The sequence below is a fragment of the Stigmatopora argus genome, chromosome 13 (assembly GCF_051989625.1).
Source record: "Stigmatopora argus isolate UIUO_Sarg chromosome 13, RoL_Sarg_1.0, whole genome shotgun sequence".
Lineage (NCBI taxonomy): Eukaryota > Metazoa > Chordata > Actinopteri > Syngnathiformes > Syngnathidae > Stigmatopora > Stigmatopora argus.
In genome coordinates, this window is record NC_135399.1 from 17,555,594 (window position 1) to 17,571,951 (window position 16,358).

A 16,358-nucleotide genomic window follows, 5' to 3' on the forward strand; every position below is an offset into this window, starting at 1 on the left:
CCAACGTGAACAAGCGCCACCTTTGCTTTCCAACAAGTGACAGCGACTCCACTTACATGTTTTGTTCCACGACGCCCCCCAGCGAATAATTGGTGCAGCGCAGACCCTGACAAAGACGCACTGTCTTAGTATACACATCTCGTTTTACGATTTAAACCAGTCCTGACTACCGAGGAAGCAAACAGAACATCCTGTCTTTAACCTTTTGGTCACATGTATTTTTTCCCAAACCCTAGCATTCTAGTGATAATGTAGTGTGGTAAATATATGCTTCAAATTTTGAAATGAACTTTGTATTCAGAGTATTCATAATGTCGTTTATTTTCAATGACCGGGGTGCACAATTAAATTTAGAGCAAACATTAAGAATGAATTCTCACATTCCTATAAGCGTAACGTGGGAATAAAGGCACATTCAATGCCTTCAAAAGCAAAAACAAGTCTGTTGTAGCGGTTCCTGTCTTAACAGTTTACATTCTGGCCTTCTTTACCGTGGCAACCATTTTGGCTTGAGTGGAAGGAATACTTAACAGACTTGACTTTGCATCTCTCGTGTGAAGAGAGAAAGGTGACTTGTTTATTTTTCCTAGGCCGATGTTATGCATAAGAAAGCCGCAGCAGGTATTTCAGAATGGAGTAGCCTTAAAGTATTCCTCCAGTGGAATGAGTGAAGCTCCTCCGGTCCAGTCCTGTAGCCACACTTGGATCAGCTCCAGCTTCATGAAGAACCACTTGTGCCCCGCAGGCCACTGTGCCATCACGGGATGCCTGGAAAACAGAAACAGGGCAACATTTCAAAAGATGTTGTACAAATACTTCCTTCATCCACCACTTTAATATGACTTGTGAGCATGTTTTACTGCTTACCTGGAAAACACGGCCTCTTTTGCAAAGGCCTGCTCTTCTGGGGCCACCTCCACCATTTTGCCAGTCAGCGTGAGTCTCGCACATCTGGGATCTTCTGGATCGTACACCATTTGCCTGTGAAAAGAAGTACGTCAGGGTAAGAAAAGTGGTTAAAATTGCTGCTTTAAAAGTGGATCGCGCACGCCTACCTGCAGAAATCCCCCTCGGCCTCTGAGAAAGTGATGGAAGCGTAGGGGTTCAGCTTCAGGTCGGACACCGTGTTATCCATGGGGGTCACGTAAAAGTAGATGACCCCTGTGCTGTTGTCCATGGGTCCATCGCTGACGGAGAAAATGTTCCCAAAAGGAAGACCCTTGATCTATGAAAATAGACATAGATTAAATGAAAGCGGTGTCAAAAGGACTCTTGTTCTCTATATAAGACAAACTGCATTTCTTGGTGAGTGTCGGTATTGTCAACCTTTTTATTGACAACTGACACCTTAATAGTCATCATGTCTCTGTGGCGCAATCGGTTAGCGCGTTCGGCTGTTAACCGAAAGGTTGGTGGTTCGAGCCCACCCAGGGACGTGCGTTTTTGTGAACGCTTTATTCAATCGTAAAATTATACCCATGCTTTCAAATATACTTTGCTTTAAAGGTGCGCTTCGAATTTTCGCCCCCGCGAGTGCTACCTTATCCTGGCTAGAAATGGTGGCCAGGGAACCCCAGTCGCTGCTATGAGCGACGTATCTGGCCGTCCGTGCTATTTTCTGGTGCGGAGGAGGACCAGGACCGACGCCCCCCGCCACAGTCGCCTTCTCCGTCCGATAAGAAAAGAGACGAGCGGAGCCCTGCGCCGCCCGGGACTCGGCCTCGGGCTTCATTCGCTCCCCGACAGTCTCCTCCGCCCCTGCCGGGAACGCCTGCTTCCACAGCCCGCCGCCGTCCGCCAGCAAGGCCGGGGCGACCTCCTCCGACAGGTCGGCGTCCTCTTTGGAGGAGACCGCCCAGGACACCGAGCTCCGCAGGGTGTAGCCGGCACACAAGGCCAAAAGACGGGCCAAGAGTGTAAGCGCGAGGGCATTGGTAGTGCTCTTCATGTGTTCTATCGACGGCGTTGTCAACTTGTTTCTCTGCGTACATTCGAGTTTCGTCTTGGTGGGCTGCCCTCTGCGGGCACGTTGCCGTACTGCATCGGAAAATCAGGATACTACTATATGTACTCCAATGTACATTGAGGCCGAGTCAAAATGTGTTAACCATACGTATTATAACTGTGTTCTTATCACTTGTGATTCCTCGGCACTAAGATTCCCCAAAAACGACGCTTATTCACTGACTAACACTATACATGGAAAATAAAAGATCTATATATTTTTAATTTACAGTACTTCCTAAAAACATACATTGGGATGGGACATGATTAGAATTAGAATGACCAAAGCTGACATGATTAAAATTTGATTGATTGATTATTGATCAAAGCAGATAAAAGTATATTGAAAATACTTCGAAAAAGTGAAAAGTTCACAGACATGGTGGAGTGGCCATTTAGTATGAGTCTAAAAGGAGGGGGGTCGCAAATTATGACAACTTGTTAGTACATGACAAGGTTGAATTTTTTCCCGGTCAGTCCATGGTCTTATCGCTCCACGCCATGGACTTCCTCTTAGCCAGCTCCATCCAGGAAGGCTGGGCGCTGTCGGGCGTGGACCGCATGATGGGGGACGAGGAAGGCGACGGCGAGGACCCCCGTTTTTGCCGCGTCCATTTCTCCTGGAGAGGCCCGTCCCGGATGCGGATGGGGCTCGAAGACTCTGGGGAAGAAAAGGCCACGCGGTGACAATTGCCATTGCCACGGTCGGGAGGTTAACGGCGTCGCACCTGCGGGGTTCCAGGTGTCTCTGTCTTGGGGTCTGATGTCTCTCTTTTCTACGAGGGCTTGGCTCGGCGTCTCGCTTTCCGGCTGCGCTTTCCTCGACTCCGCCTGAATGGCGTGAGATAAAAAAAGAGATCAAGGCCGAGATCCCAATGGATTCAAATCAAGGGAACTTTTGAGGTAGAAAATGAAGAGCTAGCTAGTACTTCTACTTTTATCACTTTTTTTTGCTGTATAAGTCTGCTTGTGTGTTAGTCATGTTTTTCCTTGGCAGCATCTGAATGGAAGACATTTTTTCAAATCACCTTTGCCCCAAGCGGAGGCCAACGTTGGGCCTGTTTCTCTAACAGAGCTGCCTTTTCGCCGACCGACCCGGCCTTAAAACTCCGCTCGGCCGGGGGTGAGAAGCTCTCCTTCTCATTCGCCGTCTCCTTGGCCTGGTGGTCCACCAAGGCCGGGCCGGTCTTGAGCCGCCACGTGGCCGGTTGGAGACCCGCCTGGAGACCCGTCTGGCTCCGAAGCGGCGAACGGGTCTGCAAATCCTGAGGGGCCGCGTCAACCGAGCGGAAAGGCGACCCGGTCGTCGGCGGAGTCGCACTTCCGCCGGGTGGCCTTTGCTCCGTCACCCCTCGATCCTCATCGCACGCCGTCTCCGTCGGCGTGGGCGAAGCGGGACCGGGACGGTCTTTGGGAAATCTCCTGGCGAAAAGCTGCTGGAGACTTCTGGTCTTCTCCACGGCCAGACTGACCCAGGACACCTCGGGGGACGGCCGAGGCTCGCCGGGTGGATTTAACAAAGTGCTTTGGACTTCTCTCGCTTTGCACAGAGACGGGGGGCTAGCGTGGTGTTGGGGGGCTGGATCTGTGGAGGCAAAAATCTTTTAGGTGCAACGCAATATCTATGTAGGATTAAAAGTGTAAATATAAATACAATTGTAGACTTCAATTCCGCCATGTGTCAAATAACAAGTGGGATACAAATAAAGTTGACCAAAAGTGTGTTGTTGTTTTTCTGATAGGCTCACAAACCTACCTGCCACTGCCAAATCTCCGGCATCGTTGGCATTTTTGGAGAACATTTCCCAACTTTCTGGTCTTTTCAGTCCATCACCTTGTTCTTGTTCTTGCTGTTTTTTGGAGAGCATCCTGGACGGACGCCCGCAAGATTCCTCCGCCGACCAATAGGGAACGCTGCTCGCTTTAAAAGCCAGCACGGTCTTCCCACGGTCTTCCCCGACTTCGGCCATGGTCTCCCGCCCGCTGTCCGGGACCAGCTCCACGCTTTTAGGCCATTGGACATTTTTGTCAGCATCCTTCCTCTCCCTCAGAAGAACTGAGCTTCTCCGCTCTGGTCCGAGTTTCCCGAAGGCAAAATCTCTTTCCGCGGGCTGCGGATCTCCGCGTTCGTCCCTCGGGCCCGCCGTCTCGCCGCGTCCGGACCTGGCCGGTTTCGCCGCTTCCGCAAAACCGCCCGAACGGGGCCCGTCTTCTCCGCCCCGGCAGGACGCATCGGTCCGATGGAAGGATCTGGAACCGGGTCTCTTCACACCTCTCGGGCTATCTGCCGGGGCGACGTCCCGCAGACGGACGGGCGAGGACTCGGGCGATGCCACGCCAGCGGACGGCCGGTGGAATGAATGGAGGGGGCTCTTATCGAGGGGGCTCGCCCGGAGGTCGGACTCCGCCAAAGTATTTTCTGGGAACGGAGACGCGACGACGGCGCGTTTCTGAAGCTTCGCCTGAAGCTCCTCGGAGGACACGGGAGAGAGTCTACTGGCTAAAGGCTGGTTTAGGGGGGCCCTTGGCGGGATGGCTTGAGGCTGGGAAGTTTTCTGAAATCCGTCTTGTTTCTCCGTGACGAGTGCTTGGTACGGAGGCTCGGGATCGTTGTTCGTGTCCTCCGTGACAGCGTCCGGCTGGCAAAAATGGACAAAACGGCAGGTAAGGATACACAATAGCTTTCAGAATAACGGTACACGGTCGATTGGTCGCCGGTCTTTTGGCCGCCCGGAAGGTAAGTGATAATTACTATTTAAAATTGTTGCTCAAATTCCCTAAATACAAACGGTGAATTATTATTTTGTCATACTTAATGCCCTATTCATTATTAGGCTAAGGAAAAGCTCCAAATTTCCCGGACTTTTGTTTTTTTGTTGGAGAACTCGTTAAGACCCTGACTGAACTGACGTCGCTTCTTAAAGGGACAGCGCATGTACATACAAAGTCTTCTACACTCACACGTCGGCTCAGTGAAATTGCTCATGGCCATTGTTGGCTTTTATTCATGCGTAGACCGTCTTGTTTTACCTTGTTTTGTCGCCGGTCTTTTGGTCGCCCGTTGTCGCGGTCGGGGCGACCAAAAGACCGACAACCAATCGACCACACACGCAGAATAACGGCCACAGCTGTTCTAGGACAGCTAGCCCGCCACGCGAATGCTGAGAAAACGAGAGTCAATGAAGCTATTTAAAAGTGCTGACCATATCCTAAGATAAGCACGTGAATGGAATTGTAAAGTGGGCTCCTATCTTGAAAAAACGGACTTTGACGTCCCATCATTGGAATTTGAATCGAGATTAGCGTGCCGCCGCGGGAAAGAAAGTCGGTCCACTCACTCGAGTGGCCCTCCTCTTGGTGCTGGCTCTCTTATTCCTGGGCTTGACGGCCAGGCGGTGCCGGGCCGCCGACGTGTCCAGGGAAGGGGTGAAGCGGGCCGGGGAGCCGAAGTCCAGCGGGGGATCGTCAGTGGCGGAGACGGAGGGGACGGACGGGCTGAACGTGGGGGACGGCGTGGCTTTGGTGCCGGCAAAGGCCACGGATTTGGAAGCCGGAGCTTTGAAAAGGGGGGAGAATGGATGTGGGCTCACTCGGGATCGTGCCTAACAATTCAAAAGAAAGAAAATATTGTCAAAATATTCTCCTAGCGGACAGAAGAATAGGAACACGTTGTGAATAAGTTGCATTCTTGACTCACAAAGCTACACGGATAATGTTAGCTCATCAGTTTTAGCGCTGCTATCTTGCGGGAGCAGGATAGCATTTTCGTTTTTGCTACATCATTAAAAGTTTCAAAAGGCTTCATGGTTTTGTGTGGTTGTCAATTAGAACTTGGAATCTCAAAAAGCTTTGCAAGATGGATTATTGTTCTCCCACCTGGCTGAGCGCCCCGTGGCTTGGAGAAGAAGCAGCCGCCGGGCTCCTGGGAGGCGGCCAAAGGATGTCCTCCTCCTCCTCCTTCTCCTCCTCCTCTTCCTCCTCCTCCTCCTCCGAGCGCTCTCCCTCATCGTTCGGTCGCCTGATGGTTGGAACGAGAGGAGGCGGCCCCAGGTGCATCTTCTGCCGCTCCAGCTTCACCTGTGCAGATGGAGTTGTTTTGCCGGAGCTCCATTGAAATGTGGTTCTGTTTGGCGTTCCCGCCCCACCTGCAAAGCCTTGATTTTGCCGTGAAGGTTCTCCGGAGACGACGGGGCCCCGAGCGCTCCGTCGTCTTCCGTCTGCACCAGTTGGGCCCAGAAGATGCTGTCGTGGGAGAGCGCTCGAGATCCCAACGTTCCTGGCGGGCACCTGGCGGGAGGGTTCATTGATCAAAAAAGCGTACGTGAACTTTTTTTCCTTGCAACGGAGCTTTTTCCAATCCATTCAGGTTCCATTTTTTTTTCACATCGTGAACGTGGACGCCCCCCTAATTGCAATTCCATCACACGTAGTATTTTGTAGTCGACGCACTCACGGCAAATCTTGGCGAGATCCCGGCGCGCGTCCCGCCTGGATATCGCCGACCGACTTGCTGAACATGGCGCCAAAGTCTCCGGCGGGTGGCTTGCTTCTGGCGAGCTGGCGAGTCCTCAGCGACCTGATTCTGGACTTGCGCCATCCTACAAGACGGACCACAAAAAGGGAAATATGACGGACAAATTTATGATGGCCAAAAACAATTCCAAAGAAACGTTCCCCCTTGAAGCGTTGCCAGATTTGAGAGCTAAGCCCACCTGAAGGATCCTTGGCGCCTTCTTGGCTATCCACGGAGAAGGCTTCCATCTCTGTGTCGGTGTGGCAAACTGGTCCGGTCTTGGCGGTCTGTCAAAGCAAACACGGCGCCAATGTTTGCGCACGTCCTAAAGATTGGCATTTGTCAAGAAGACGGGGCCGCGGCCGGTTCAAAGGTTTATTGCTTTTATCAAGACGGGGGACACACCTGCGCAATCAGAGGGCGGGGCCACGGCGAGACGATTGGACACTCGCCCAACGCGTCATCGGGCACAACCGCGGAGGGCGTCGAGTGGCCAACCAGTACAAGAATTTGGGCCCTGCAAAGATATGAAGTGACACAATCGGCTTGGCTTCACAATAGTCCATTTACGTGTTAGGTGGTAATTTAAGTCCGGTAGATACACACTCGCTCAATAACGCTTCCATCCGAGCGGGGGAATTCACGTTAAGTCACGTAGGGCTGAATTTGGATCCGCGCTCTGACTTTTTCTCACGCAACCGGTGCTTTCTTGAAGTTTACCAGGACGTCAAAGGTGCGAAACGGCCAATGAGAACACCTTCACTTTATAAAATGCCAGCATCATTTGAACACCGTGCATCCGAAAAGGGGACGGAATCCCACTTTGCTCAACGGCTCCGCCACCAACGCCTGGCTATCGCCACGGAGACGAGGTGTGTCCGATCGGGAAAGCAAAGTCCAGACGGCGCGCCGCTCCCGGACTAAGCGCGCCTCGGTTGCGCACATTTTAGAAAAAGGCAAATACGCCTGCAACGTTTGGAGCCAAAGAGGATGACCTCAAGGCCAAAGTGGCGTTCCAAAAAAAAGGAAAGAGAAGTACCTGGATGCTTTGCCAAGTGGTCACGGGACGCCCTCGGACGGACGGCGCTCCCGCCGTCGGCGACGTTTCAACCTGCGGGCTGGTCGTTCACATCTGCAGGAAGGCGGGAGGGGGGGGGAGAAAAAGTGGGAAGGGCCGAGGGAGGGAGTTTAGGGAGAAGGTCATTCCCTGGTGGGACAAGCACAAAGAGGAAGAAATGAGGGAGGGAGGGAGGGAGAGAGAGGGGGAGAGAGCGAGGGAGGGAGGGAGGGTGGGCGAGAGACACCGGATTCCATTAGTAGCACACGGTGGCGGCGGCGGTGGTGGCGGTGGCGGCCCTCTGCGCTAAGCTCCTTATAAAACACTAACCTGATTTTGGGCCCAGAAATGAGAGAGAGAAAGGAGGGAGGGCAGCTGATGCGGGAGGGACAGGGGGGGAGGGAGAGCGAGCATTCGGGGGGAGAAGAAAAAAAAATGAAAGCTGTCGTTGGAACGAGGACAGGAAACAATGTTGCCACTCAAAGGAGGCTTCATTGCACACAGTGAGCAAATGCGGGTGCTTTTCTCACTTAGGACGGACACTCATGCCAACAAAAAAAATAGTCGATTTTTTTTAACAACTATAACATTTGACGGCATTCATCTCTTTCACAATATTTCATTTCGGTGCGCTTGAACTGAAGTCATTCAGTCATAAATCAGTATTAGTATTGGTCGTACAATATTATTCTGGTATAGCAATGTAATATTATTCATGGGAAACTCTATTGTGTCTGAATAAATACATATATATGTCAATTACACACTTACTGTTGGAATGCAGGCACTGTATTTGCATTCTCTAAATACCTTGAAATATATCTCCAATATGTTTACAAAGATTGTCATTTTTAGGAATGAATCGGATTTCAAATAGGACCACATGTGCCACTTAATCCGGAGAAAAAAAACATCCTCCTGATTAAAAAGCACAAATATGGACATTACGTACGTCGTTTGTATCGAGCGCCGATAATCACATGAAGTAAATCTAACCGGTGTCCAGATGAAAAATGTGGTCAAAAGTTTGCCAAATCTTTCGCCAGACAAAGTCGGCACCTTTGGGCAATTTCAATTCAGAATTTTCCACGTTAATTGCATTCATTCCAACCCGCCTCCATTGAAGTAGGCCACTGGATTATGAATCGGGGGGGAAAGACATTTATGTGTATTTTTCCTTTTCTTTCATGTGCATATTTGCCCGCCGGCCTGCCGTTCTTGATCCTCGCCAGAGCTCATCCAATGCCAGCTGTCGAGGCGCACGCGGATGACCCCGCCGGGGCCCGCCGCTCGTCCTTTGGATCGCTCCGTTCGCCGAGCAAATGGGCCGACGGCGGCGACCGACACGCGCGTGGTGTTCCCCCCACTCTAATTGCGACTCTTTACGTTAACCGGGCATTTTCTCGACGGTTGAGCCCACCGCGCGCGCCACCCAAGCGGGATTCTAATTCCTTTGGGCGGGCGGCGCGCACGCAGATGACATATCGAGATTAAGGCCGAAAGATAATCCCATCATAACGCCGTCGTTTGGACTCACGCAACTGACGCTTGGTTGGCGCATATTCCCAGCGGCCGCCACATTAGCTACGCCGACAAACGCGAGCTGGCAGGCAACTTCGCTAGACAATAACCTCCCATGAGAGATGGACTCGTACAACGTGTTATTTTTATTATTATGATTATGATTATGATTGTAAAGGAAGTGACACGGGGAGCACTTTTCCACCTTGAAGGCACTCAAATCCTTTTGAATGGGGCTCCACATTTACTTAGCGATGACAAACACATTGGCTATCTTGCCCGAGGTTACTTGGACGAGGTTACCAGGGCGGGGAATCGAACCCGCGGCCCCTGGGTCGGGCAAGAACGACTCTAGCGTGGGAAAGTGAGCGGCAAGATAAAGTGCAATACGTACAACATTTATAAAAGGCAGCGGCACTAACAAAACCTTAAAACCTTAAAACCCAGCTTGGTTACATTGCAAATGTACACTTGAATTTAGGTAAATCAATAAGAAGCAATTAATTAATTGTGTGTGTGTGTCATAGCGTTTTGGTGTGTTCCGTGTGGAAAATATCTACGGTGGTCTCGTGGCACTGGCGTAGGTCGTAGTCCCAGTGTCCGATGGAGAAGCGACCCTGCGTGGTTTGGAAAAGAAGAGAAATGTGGATACATTGCAAATAGTCGCATATGTTGACAATAGGTTATCGGCTAGAAAGGCTTACTTCAGGTTTCTTAAAGTAATTCAGACCTCTTCCAATCTTGATGATCCAGCCGTTATCAAATCTGCAATCATTTTAACCTTGGTCATAAAACGCGTTTTCCGAAAACCCGGTTTCGTAGGGAACTATTCTATTATTTGATACGCCATTGCTTCTGATGTGTGTGTGTGTGTGTGTGTGTGTGTGTGTGTGTGTGTGTGCGGTTTCATACCTGATCTCCCTGTCGTGGATGGTGGGCGAGTATTGAACGTCCAGAGTGACGCCGTGAGCGAGCAGGCTCTGCTTCAGCTCGGCCAGCGCGTTCTCCTGTTGCCCGCCGTCTGCCTGCAAAAAACAAGCATTTTTTTCACGTAAATTGTTGGGGGAAAAAAACCAAACATTGCTTGATATTTTTTCCTTGTAGTTTTGATACTGTATTTTGTAGTTTAGTCAAAACGGGCGTAGTAAAATACGGATTATTCATCGCATTTGGCATATGGTGGATAAAAAATGTAAAAAAACAACTTACTTCTGATGACGTGAGGAGATGAATCGTCTTGACCTTGCAGGATGCTTTGAGGAGCATCTCGCAGAACCTCAGGAAATTAGACAACTGCCGTGCAGATTTTTTATCATGTGCAAAAAGGGCAAAGATACTTGCAGGCTAGCTAAGCACAAACAGTCCATTGGAGACATTTTCCCGACCTGGTGGGTGCGTCGTATGTAGGGGTCTTCCACCCAGACCTCTTGAAGAAGGTCGCTGACGTAAGGCTTGAAGAGCGCCTGGTAGCTGTAACCCGTGGCGTCCTCTGCGATCTTCATCTGCTCATGGTACTTGCCATCTGAGAAGACACAGGAAAATCCAAACGTCCACGCGTCGTGACAACTACAATTGTTTGCAAAGGATGTCAATGTTTGGGAAAGGAATTTGGCTTTCTCTTACAATAGTTGTCATACAATATTGTAGATTCATTTCCTGATCCACTATATCAGGGGTAGGGAACCTATGGCTCGAGAGCCATATGTGGCTCTTTCCATGGCTCTCCACTAAGCTGTGAGGTAAAATATGGAAATCACTGGTGAGGGAGCTGAGTCCCAAACGAACTAATAGGAGCGTCACTGTGACGTTGACACTACTTCTACCACCACTTTAATCATAATTTTGTTTTTATTACTCTTCTGCATGCATATCATTGATACTGATTTATTAGCAACAGCATGACAATGTTGTCAAAAGAATTCAGAGACTTATTGTACTTTAAAAGTGGTGAAATGACAGACAAAAAAATCTGTCTTTCATGTATTTTTACTTTTCAATTCTGAGAATGGCTCTCAAGAAATAACATTATAAAATATGAATTGTTTATGGCTCTCGCTGTCAAAAAGGTTCCCGACCCCTGCACTATATTGTCAGATAACCGTTGAGTGGTATCGGGGGAGACTCATAGGTTCCCATTCATTAAAAAAAAAAAATAATAATAATAATAACTCACCTTCTTTTGCTTTGTTAACATGAACTTTAATTTGCTCTGCTCTGGCCATATAGCCCTTGATTTTTTCCCTGTAGTGTCCTCTCCTCGATTCATCTTTCAAAGCTGCTGGCAGGAAGGATAACTTAGGACATAGAAGTGCTCGACGTGTTTTGCATTCGGTGGAGTTGCGTGAGGCAAACCTTTTAAAACATCTATGAGCAGTTGGATGCCCTCTTGGTAGCAGACCAGAGACTCCATAAAGCGGCCACTTTGGTCCAACTCCACCGCCCGCTTGAGTACGGAAATGGCAGACGACTCCATACCTGCCAGGTGATTTTGAGTCATATTTCCCCAATGTGGCGTCACAATTGTTCCATAAAGTGGTGACTTTGGTTCTGATTCTGGTCAGGAAAATACAACGAATATTTTGGTTTAACCTCCAAAGTGGTAAAAATAAAAATAAAAATGGCAGGTGGCTTGGAATGAAAGCAACGCGGGTGGAAAAGGTTCAAAGAAATTAACTGTGATTAAAAATAAACAAACAATGAAGGTGCGGCGCTAGTAGACGTCTTTGAGAAAAACTTAATGGGTGCTTTGGTTCCGGCTTTTGGGTTTGAGCTAAATCGCCAAAACAAACCAGGTGGCGTATAATATTCTAATGTACATCTTAAAACCTAAATTTAGGCGCATGTTTAGAAAAGAAGAATGAATTAAAATCAGCAAAGCGTTGTATTTTCGATTCGTGATGGGTATATCGACAAATAATATGTTCCCTGGAAGAGTGTCATTTCCGCTTTTATATCAGAACTAAAGTACCTCAAAACATAAGGTAAATATATTTAAAAAATCGTATTTAGCTTTTTTTTCACTGAATCATAATGTTTCAAAACTATTTTAGAAATAGACACTGTGCGTCGTGCTTGATGTATTTCCGGTTCCTGTTATAACATTCAATGGAGGTCGCCACACTTTCTCGTTTTGTCTTGTAGCGCTCCTAATATTTTTCCTCTTTACCCAGACCAACGTTTTTTTTAAATTCATATAAAAACTCTCTGTTATTTTAATTATGTTGAAATAATTTAAGAACGTTGAATTGAACGCGCATGCTTTTATTCGCTTTTGGCACATTAACCTTGTCCCGTGTCACTCAAGTCAACAAATGATTAATGGATGTGACGAGCAGCTAAAATGTCTGCATTTGGTCTAAAATCGTCATCGCTTAAGGTAAGAATTTCATTTCAATGGTGGTCTTTGGAAAAACAAAAACAAACGATGCTCCCTGCCATTTAAATATTCCATTCCTAATGTGGTGATGATGGGTGGGATCATGTTTTTCCCCTTAAAAATGGCTAAAAGATGACATCCAAGCTGACAATGACACAAAAAAGTAGTGTTTTAGCATTAACTAGCGTGAACGGTTATTGCTTTGTCATTAGTTTATGAACTTCATACTGTTTCACAGGGCCTGGCCTCACTTTCATGTCGTCTTTGGTTTGGACGGGGAAAGTTCACCAGATCAAGAGTTCCACCAGAGGTAGACTTCATTGTTTTGGTCTTCATTTTTTGGAACATTCCATCTGCCCCATTTTGCTGACAAACTGTCTTTGTGTCCCGGCAGCATTTTGCAGAGCGGTCAGAGGAGCACGAGAAATACGGCGGTGATCCCGAGCAGCCTCACAAACTACACATCGTGACGCGGGTCAAAAGCGCCTTGCGACGGCCGTACTGGGAGAAGGACGTGGTCAAGCACCTGGGCCTCCAGAAGGTGTGGCTGCTCACAAAAGTCACTAAATTTTCATTTCTAGTAGTTTGAAGTGTGGCATCATTGTAGGCTCACGTGCCCGTGATCCACAAGAACACCCCCTCGGTCAACGCCAGACTCAAGTTCATCAAACATCTCGTCAGGTACGAGCTGCCGTTACATTAGAAAACACTGTCATTTTGGGGAAATGAAAGGTGGGTTCCATTCAATGGAATCACTGAGAATGCCAAACTTTGCACGTGTTAAGGGTCGAGCCACTGAAGACCCCGTACGGGCTCCCGGCCGAGCAGGACATGGCCGAAAGCTTCATCAACAGCAGAGGAGAGCTGATTATTCGACGCCTGCTCACGCCTCTCCAGCCCAAGGCCGTAGAGTCTTAGTCTAATTCACTGCACGGAGTCATAGTATTGCTTTTTGTTTTTAATGATTATTTTCTTGTCTGGCTGTCGCTTTACTGCTCCAGGAAAGATTCAATAAATGAAAAATAATGGAGAAAGATGCAGTTTGTCGTAGTATTGCTTCCATCTGGATATTTCATCTCAAAGAGTTTTGGGACACTATTTCTTCTTTTACCTTTCATGGGATTTTTCTAGATCCATTTTTTTTTTTTCCTCCTTTAGGTGCGAATCAGCAATTCACATTTGCCCCGCTACAACTCGTTAATTTGTTGCACGGGCCAAATGTCAATCCATCGGTCGTCAATACTTCAAGTGTGTTGATTGGTGTAAATATTTTTAATTTCAAAATGAAATATGCTCACATTTCAGGGTCTGAAATCAAGAAGTAATTCAATTAATTCAAATTCAAGATGCATGGCACATAGAGGTTGAGTAAGGCTGAGCGATTCTTGATTTTAGCCAAGATCGCCCAGCCCTACACTATGATATCGACTTGTTTTCTATGACTTCGGTCAAAAAGATAAAGTAGAAGGAGGTAGCCCGAAGAGGAAAAACGGAGACGCTAGGCGCCATCCTTCAATCGTCTTCGTCTTCGTCCGTGTCGTAGCCTCGCCCTCTGATGGTCTTTTTCTCTACTTTGGTTAACCTGGAATGAGACTTCTGCCCGGAAGTGGGTGGCTCCATCAGGTTACCGCTGGAAGACAGAAAAGCGGCGTACGATATAACGGCATCTCCGGAAAACCGGGACCCGCGTGTGCCACGCAAACAAAATGGCGGCATGCCTGTAGTTGATGACGTCGGCGCAGCCCAGTCGCCACTCCAGCATTTCCGTGCTAAAGTCGTCGGTGTTTCCCAGGTCGCGGAAGCCCACCACGTAGTCGGAGGATTTGCCGTCGAGGAGCAGCGCCAGGGTGGGGATGAATTTGATGCGCAGCCGCTCGGTCAAGAAGGGCGCCTGCTCCACGTTGAGTTTCAGGAATTTGGTCTCCACGTGCTTCTTCGCCAAGATGCCCAAGTGTTTGTCCATTATCTTGCATCTGCACCACATCAAAAAGAACAAAGAGCATTTTCACGTTTGGTCATCAAAATCTAATGTTCCATTCCATTTAATAACTTTTTTTAATGTAACTCGTTGCGGATTAATTATTCATTATCCATCAAAACAACAACAAAATAATCCCTGGACACCACTCATTTAAATATATTTTCCCTAGTGGTGCTTGGATTTGACATCTGGCCAATTCATTAATAATTGACAGGCTAATAAATTAGCACATTGCCACCACAGTATTTAGTAGATAACTGTCATAGATTAAAATATTTTTTTAAACACAATGACATTACCTGAAGGTGGTGTTTTTGTAGAAATGGCAGACAACTTTTTTGCTGTCCTTGACCTCGCCGAAGAAGTCTTTCTCACTGGGGATTTCTCGGTACTCTCCGTGTCCTTTGGACAACCACTCCTGCGACCACGAAAACGTTCTCAATCGCAAAATTGGGGGAGGATAAAACTGACAAATGGTCCAATGTAATGATCTCTTATAGCGTATGTGCATGGAAAACATACCTGCTTCTGTTTCTGGGCTTTTTTGAGCGCTTGTAGTCGCCGTTCCCTCATTTTCTCAAAGTCATCGTCCGTTTCGTTGAGTTTGGCCAACTCTGCATCCACCTGTTCCTCTACCACTTTAGCAGACTCCAGCAGAACCTTCTGGAGGTTGTCGATCATGTTGTTGGCCATGGTAGCACGATTTGTCTCGACCTGTTGAATCGGTCAGTACAAAAATATTCATTAGGTACGAGGTGAGGACATGAATTATATATCTATAGTGTAGAGCAGGGGTCGGGAACCTTTTTGACATAGAGAGCCATAAACAATTCCTATTTTCAAATTTTATTCCTTGAGAGACATACTACTCTGAATTTAAGAGTAAAAATGTGAAAATTAGATGTGATTTTTCTTTTTTGGGTCATTTTACCACTTTTACAGTACAATTCTTTTGACAACACTGTTACTTAGTTGCTAATCAATGAAAATATGCATGCAGAAAAGTTTAATTAGAAGAAAAAGATGATTGAAGTTAGAGGTAGTGTCAGCGCCATAGTGCCGACGTGACGCTCCTATTGGTGCATTCGGGACTCGGCTCTGTCACCAGCGGTTTAAATACATATTTTACCTCACAAGTTGGCGAAGAGCCACATGCACCCATCAGAAGAGCCACATATGGCTCCCGAGTCATAGGTTCCCTACCCCTAGTGGAGAGGATGCGTTATTCTGTAGTGACGCACCCTTGGTGAAAAAGTACATTTCTCAATGTTTTTTTTAGGGAAAGTGCTTAAGACAAGCATGTATCAAAACATAAATGAAACAAATAATTGTGATGGATAAATGACGACTCTATTGTAACTGGAAAAGAAGACTGACGTATACGTCAACGTCGTTGACAACGGACACGCCTCAACGCCATGCTAACATTCGCTAATGTTTTGGTCACAATTCATTTCCAATTGAAACGATATTCTACTTGCTATATCACCGGAAACAAACAATAAGTTGTTTTGATTCATGTCGGCATTATTATCACTGCTTATATAAGAATTTAGGAAGATTAGCTCACATGCTAAAGATAATTAGCATTACGTTCGCAATGCGTTGGTATGAGGTGAGGCAAAATCAAACACGGAACCTGGCGTTATAGGGTGTCTAGGTGTAAAAGACCACTATTTTGGTTAAACTTCGGAAAAGGAACTTTTATTAGAAAACCCATGTTACTACTGACCTGATAGCGATGCTGTAATGAGCCGCTGAGCCGGGGGACTGTGACGGATATGACGTCAGGACGTTACGACGTCGCCAGAAGCGTGATGTCACTTGTCAGTAAAAAAAAAAAAAGGTTAGTGTATTTATAACGGCTTTAAAGAGACCCATGTACATTTGAGTTATTTGGCACAAT

General features: G+C 47.5%; 5 protein-coding genes and 1 non-coding gene across 7 annotated transcripts; 2 read left to right on the top strand and 4 right to left on the bottom strand.

Annotated features, from left to right (window-relative positions):
- Window positions 1–393: 393 nt before the first annotated feature.
- On the bottom strand, window positions 394–2,010 carry creg2 (cellular repressor of E1A-stimulated genes 2). Its single transcript, XM_077617402.1, has 4 exons — window positions 1,541–2,010; window positions 1,056–1,225; window positions 868–981; window positions 394–768 (listed from the first exon to the last, which is right to left on the bottom strand). The coding sequence occupies exons 1-4, from the start codon at window positions 1,946–1,948 to the stop codon at window positions 627–629; spliced, it is 834 nt and encodes a 277-aa protein (XP_077473528.1). The 5' UTR covers window positions 1,949–2,010; the 3' UTR covers window positions 394–626.
- Window positions 1,363–1,436, top strand: trnan-guu (transfer RNA asparagine (anticodon GUU)). Its single transcript has one exon. It is a non-coding gene; the product is annotated as a tRNA-Asn (tRNA).
- A 250-nt stretch (window positions 2,011–2,260) lies between the features above and the next one.
- Window positions 2,261–7,462, bottom strand: cracdla (cracd like a). Its single transcript, XM_077617691.1, has 10 exons — window positions 7,340–7,462; window positions 6,717–6,804; window positions 6,458–6,602; window positions 6,150–6,291; window positions 5,881–6,081; window positions 5,343–5,606; window positions 3,761–4,643; window positions 3,033–3,589; window positions 2,733–2,835; window positions 2,261–2,665 (listed from the first exon to the last, which is right to left on the bottom strand). The coding sequence occupies exons 1-10, from the start codon at window positions 7,460–7,462 to the stop codon at window positions 2,478–2,480; spliced, it is 2,694 nt and encodes an 897-aa protein (XP_077473817.1). The 3' UTR covers window positions 2,261–2,477.
- A 2,142-nt stretch (window positions 7,463–9,604) lies between these two features.
- Window positions 9,605–12,045, bottom strand: mitd1 (MIT, microtubule interacting and transport, domain containing 1). The gene is made up of 7 exons (XM_077617129.1): window positions 11,448–12,045; window positions 11,269–11,370; window positions 10,481–10,617; window positions 10,305–10,388; window positions 10,008–10,120; window positions 9,800–9,860; window positions 9,605–9,712 (listed from the first exon to the last, which is right to left on the bottom strand). The coding sequence occupies exons 1-7, from the start codon at window positions 11,590–11,592 to the stop codon at window positions 9,617–9,619; spliced, it is 738 nt and encodes a 245-aa protein (XP_077473255.1). The 5' UTR covers window positions 11,593–12,045; the 3' UTR covers window positions 9,605–9,616.
- Window positions 12,046–12,196: 151 nt separating this feature from the next.
- Window positions 12,197–13,511, top strand: mrpl30 (mitochondrial ribosomal protein L30). Its single transcript, XM_077617359.1, has 5 exons — window positions 12,197–12,471; window positions 12,710–12,781; window positions 12,866–13,012; window positions 13,079–13,152; window positions 13,257–13,511. The coding sequence occupies exons 1-5, from the start codon at window positions 12,436–12,438 to the stop codon at window positions 13,387–13,389; spliced, it is 462 nt and encodes a 153-aa protein (XP_077473485.1). The 5' UTR covers window positions 12,197–12,435; the 3' UTR covers window positions 13,390–13,511.
- A 213-nt stretch (window positions 13,512–13,724) lies between these two features.
- On the bottom strand, window positions 13,725–16,298 carry txndc9 (thioredoxin domain containing 9). Of its 2 annotated transcripts, XM_077617208.1 has the most exons (6): window positions 16,023–16,057; window positions 15,582–15,657; window positions 14,975–15,166; window positions 14,752–14,870; window positions 14,190–14,444; window positions 13,725–14,101 (listed from the first exon to the last, which is right to left on the bottom strand). In XM_077617208.1, the coding sequence occupies exons 1-6, from the start codon at window positions 16,040–16,042 to the stop codon at window positions 13,984–13,986; spliced, it is 780 nt and encodes a 259-aa protein (XP_077473334.1). In that variant the 5' UTR covers window positions 16,043–16,057; the 3' UTR covers window positions 13,725–13,983. The 2 variants fall into 2 exon arrangements, with proteins under 2 accessions (XP_077473334.1, XP_077473335.1); XM_077617209.1 differs by lacking the exons at window positions 15,582–15,657; window positions 16,023–16,057 and adding an exon at window positions 16,185–16,298.
- Window positions 16,299–16,358: the final 60 nt, after the last annotated feature.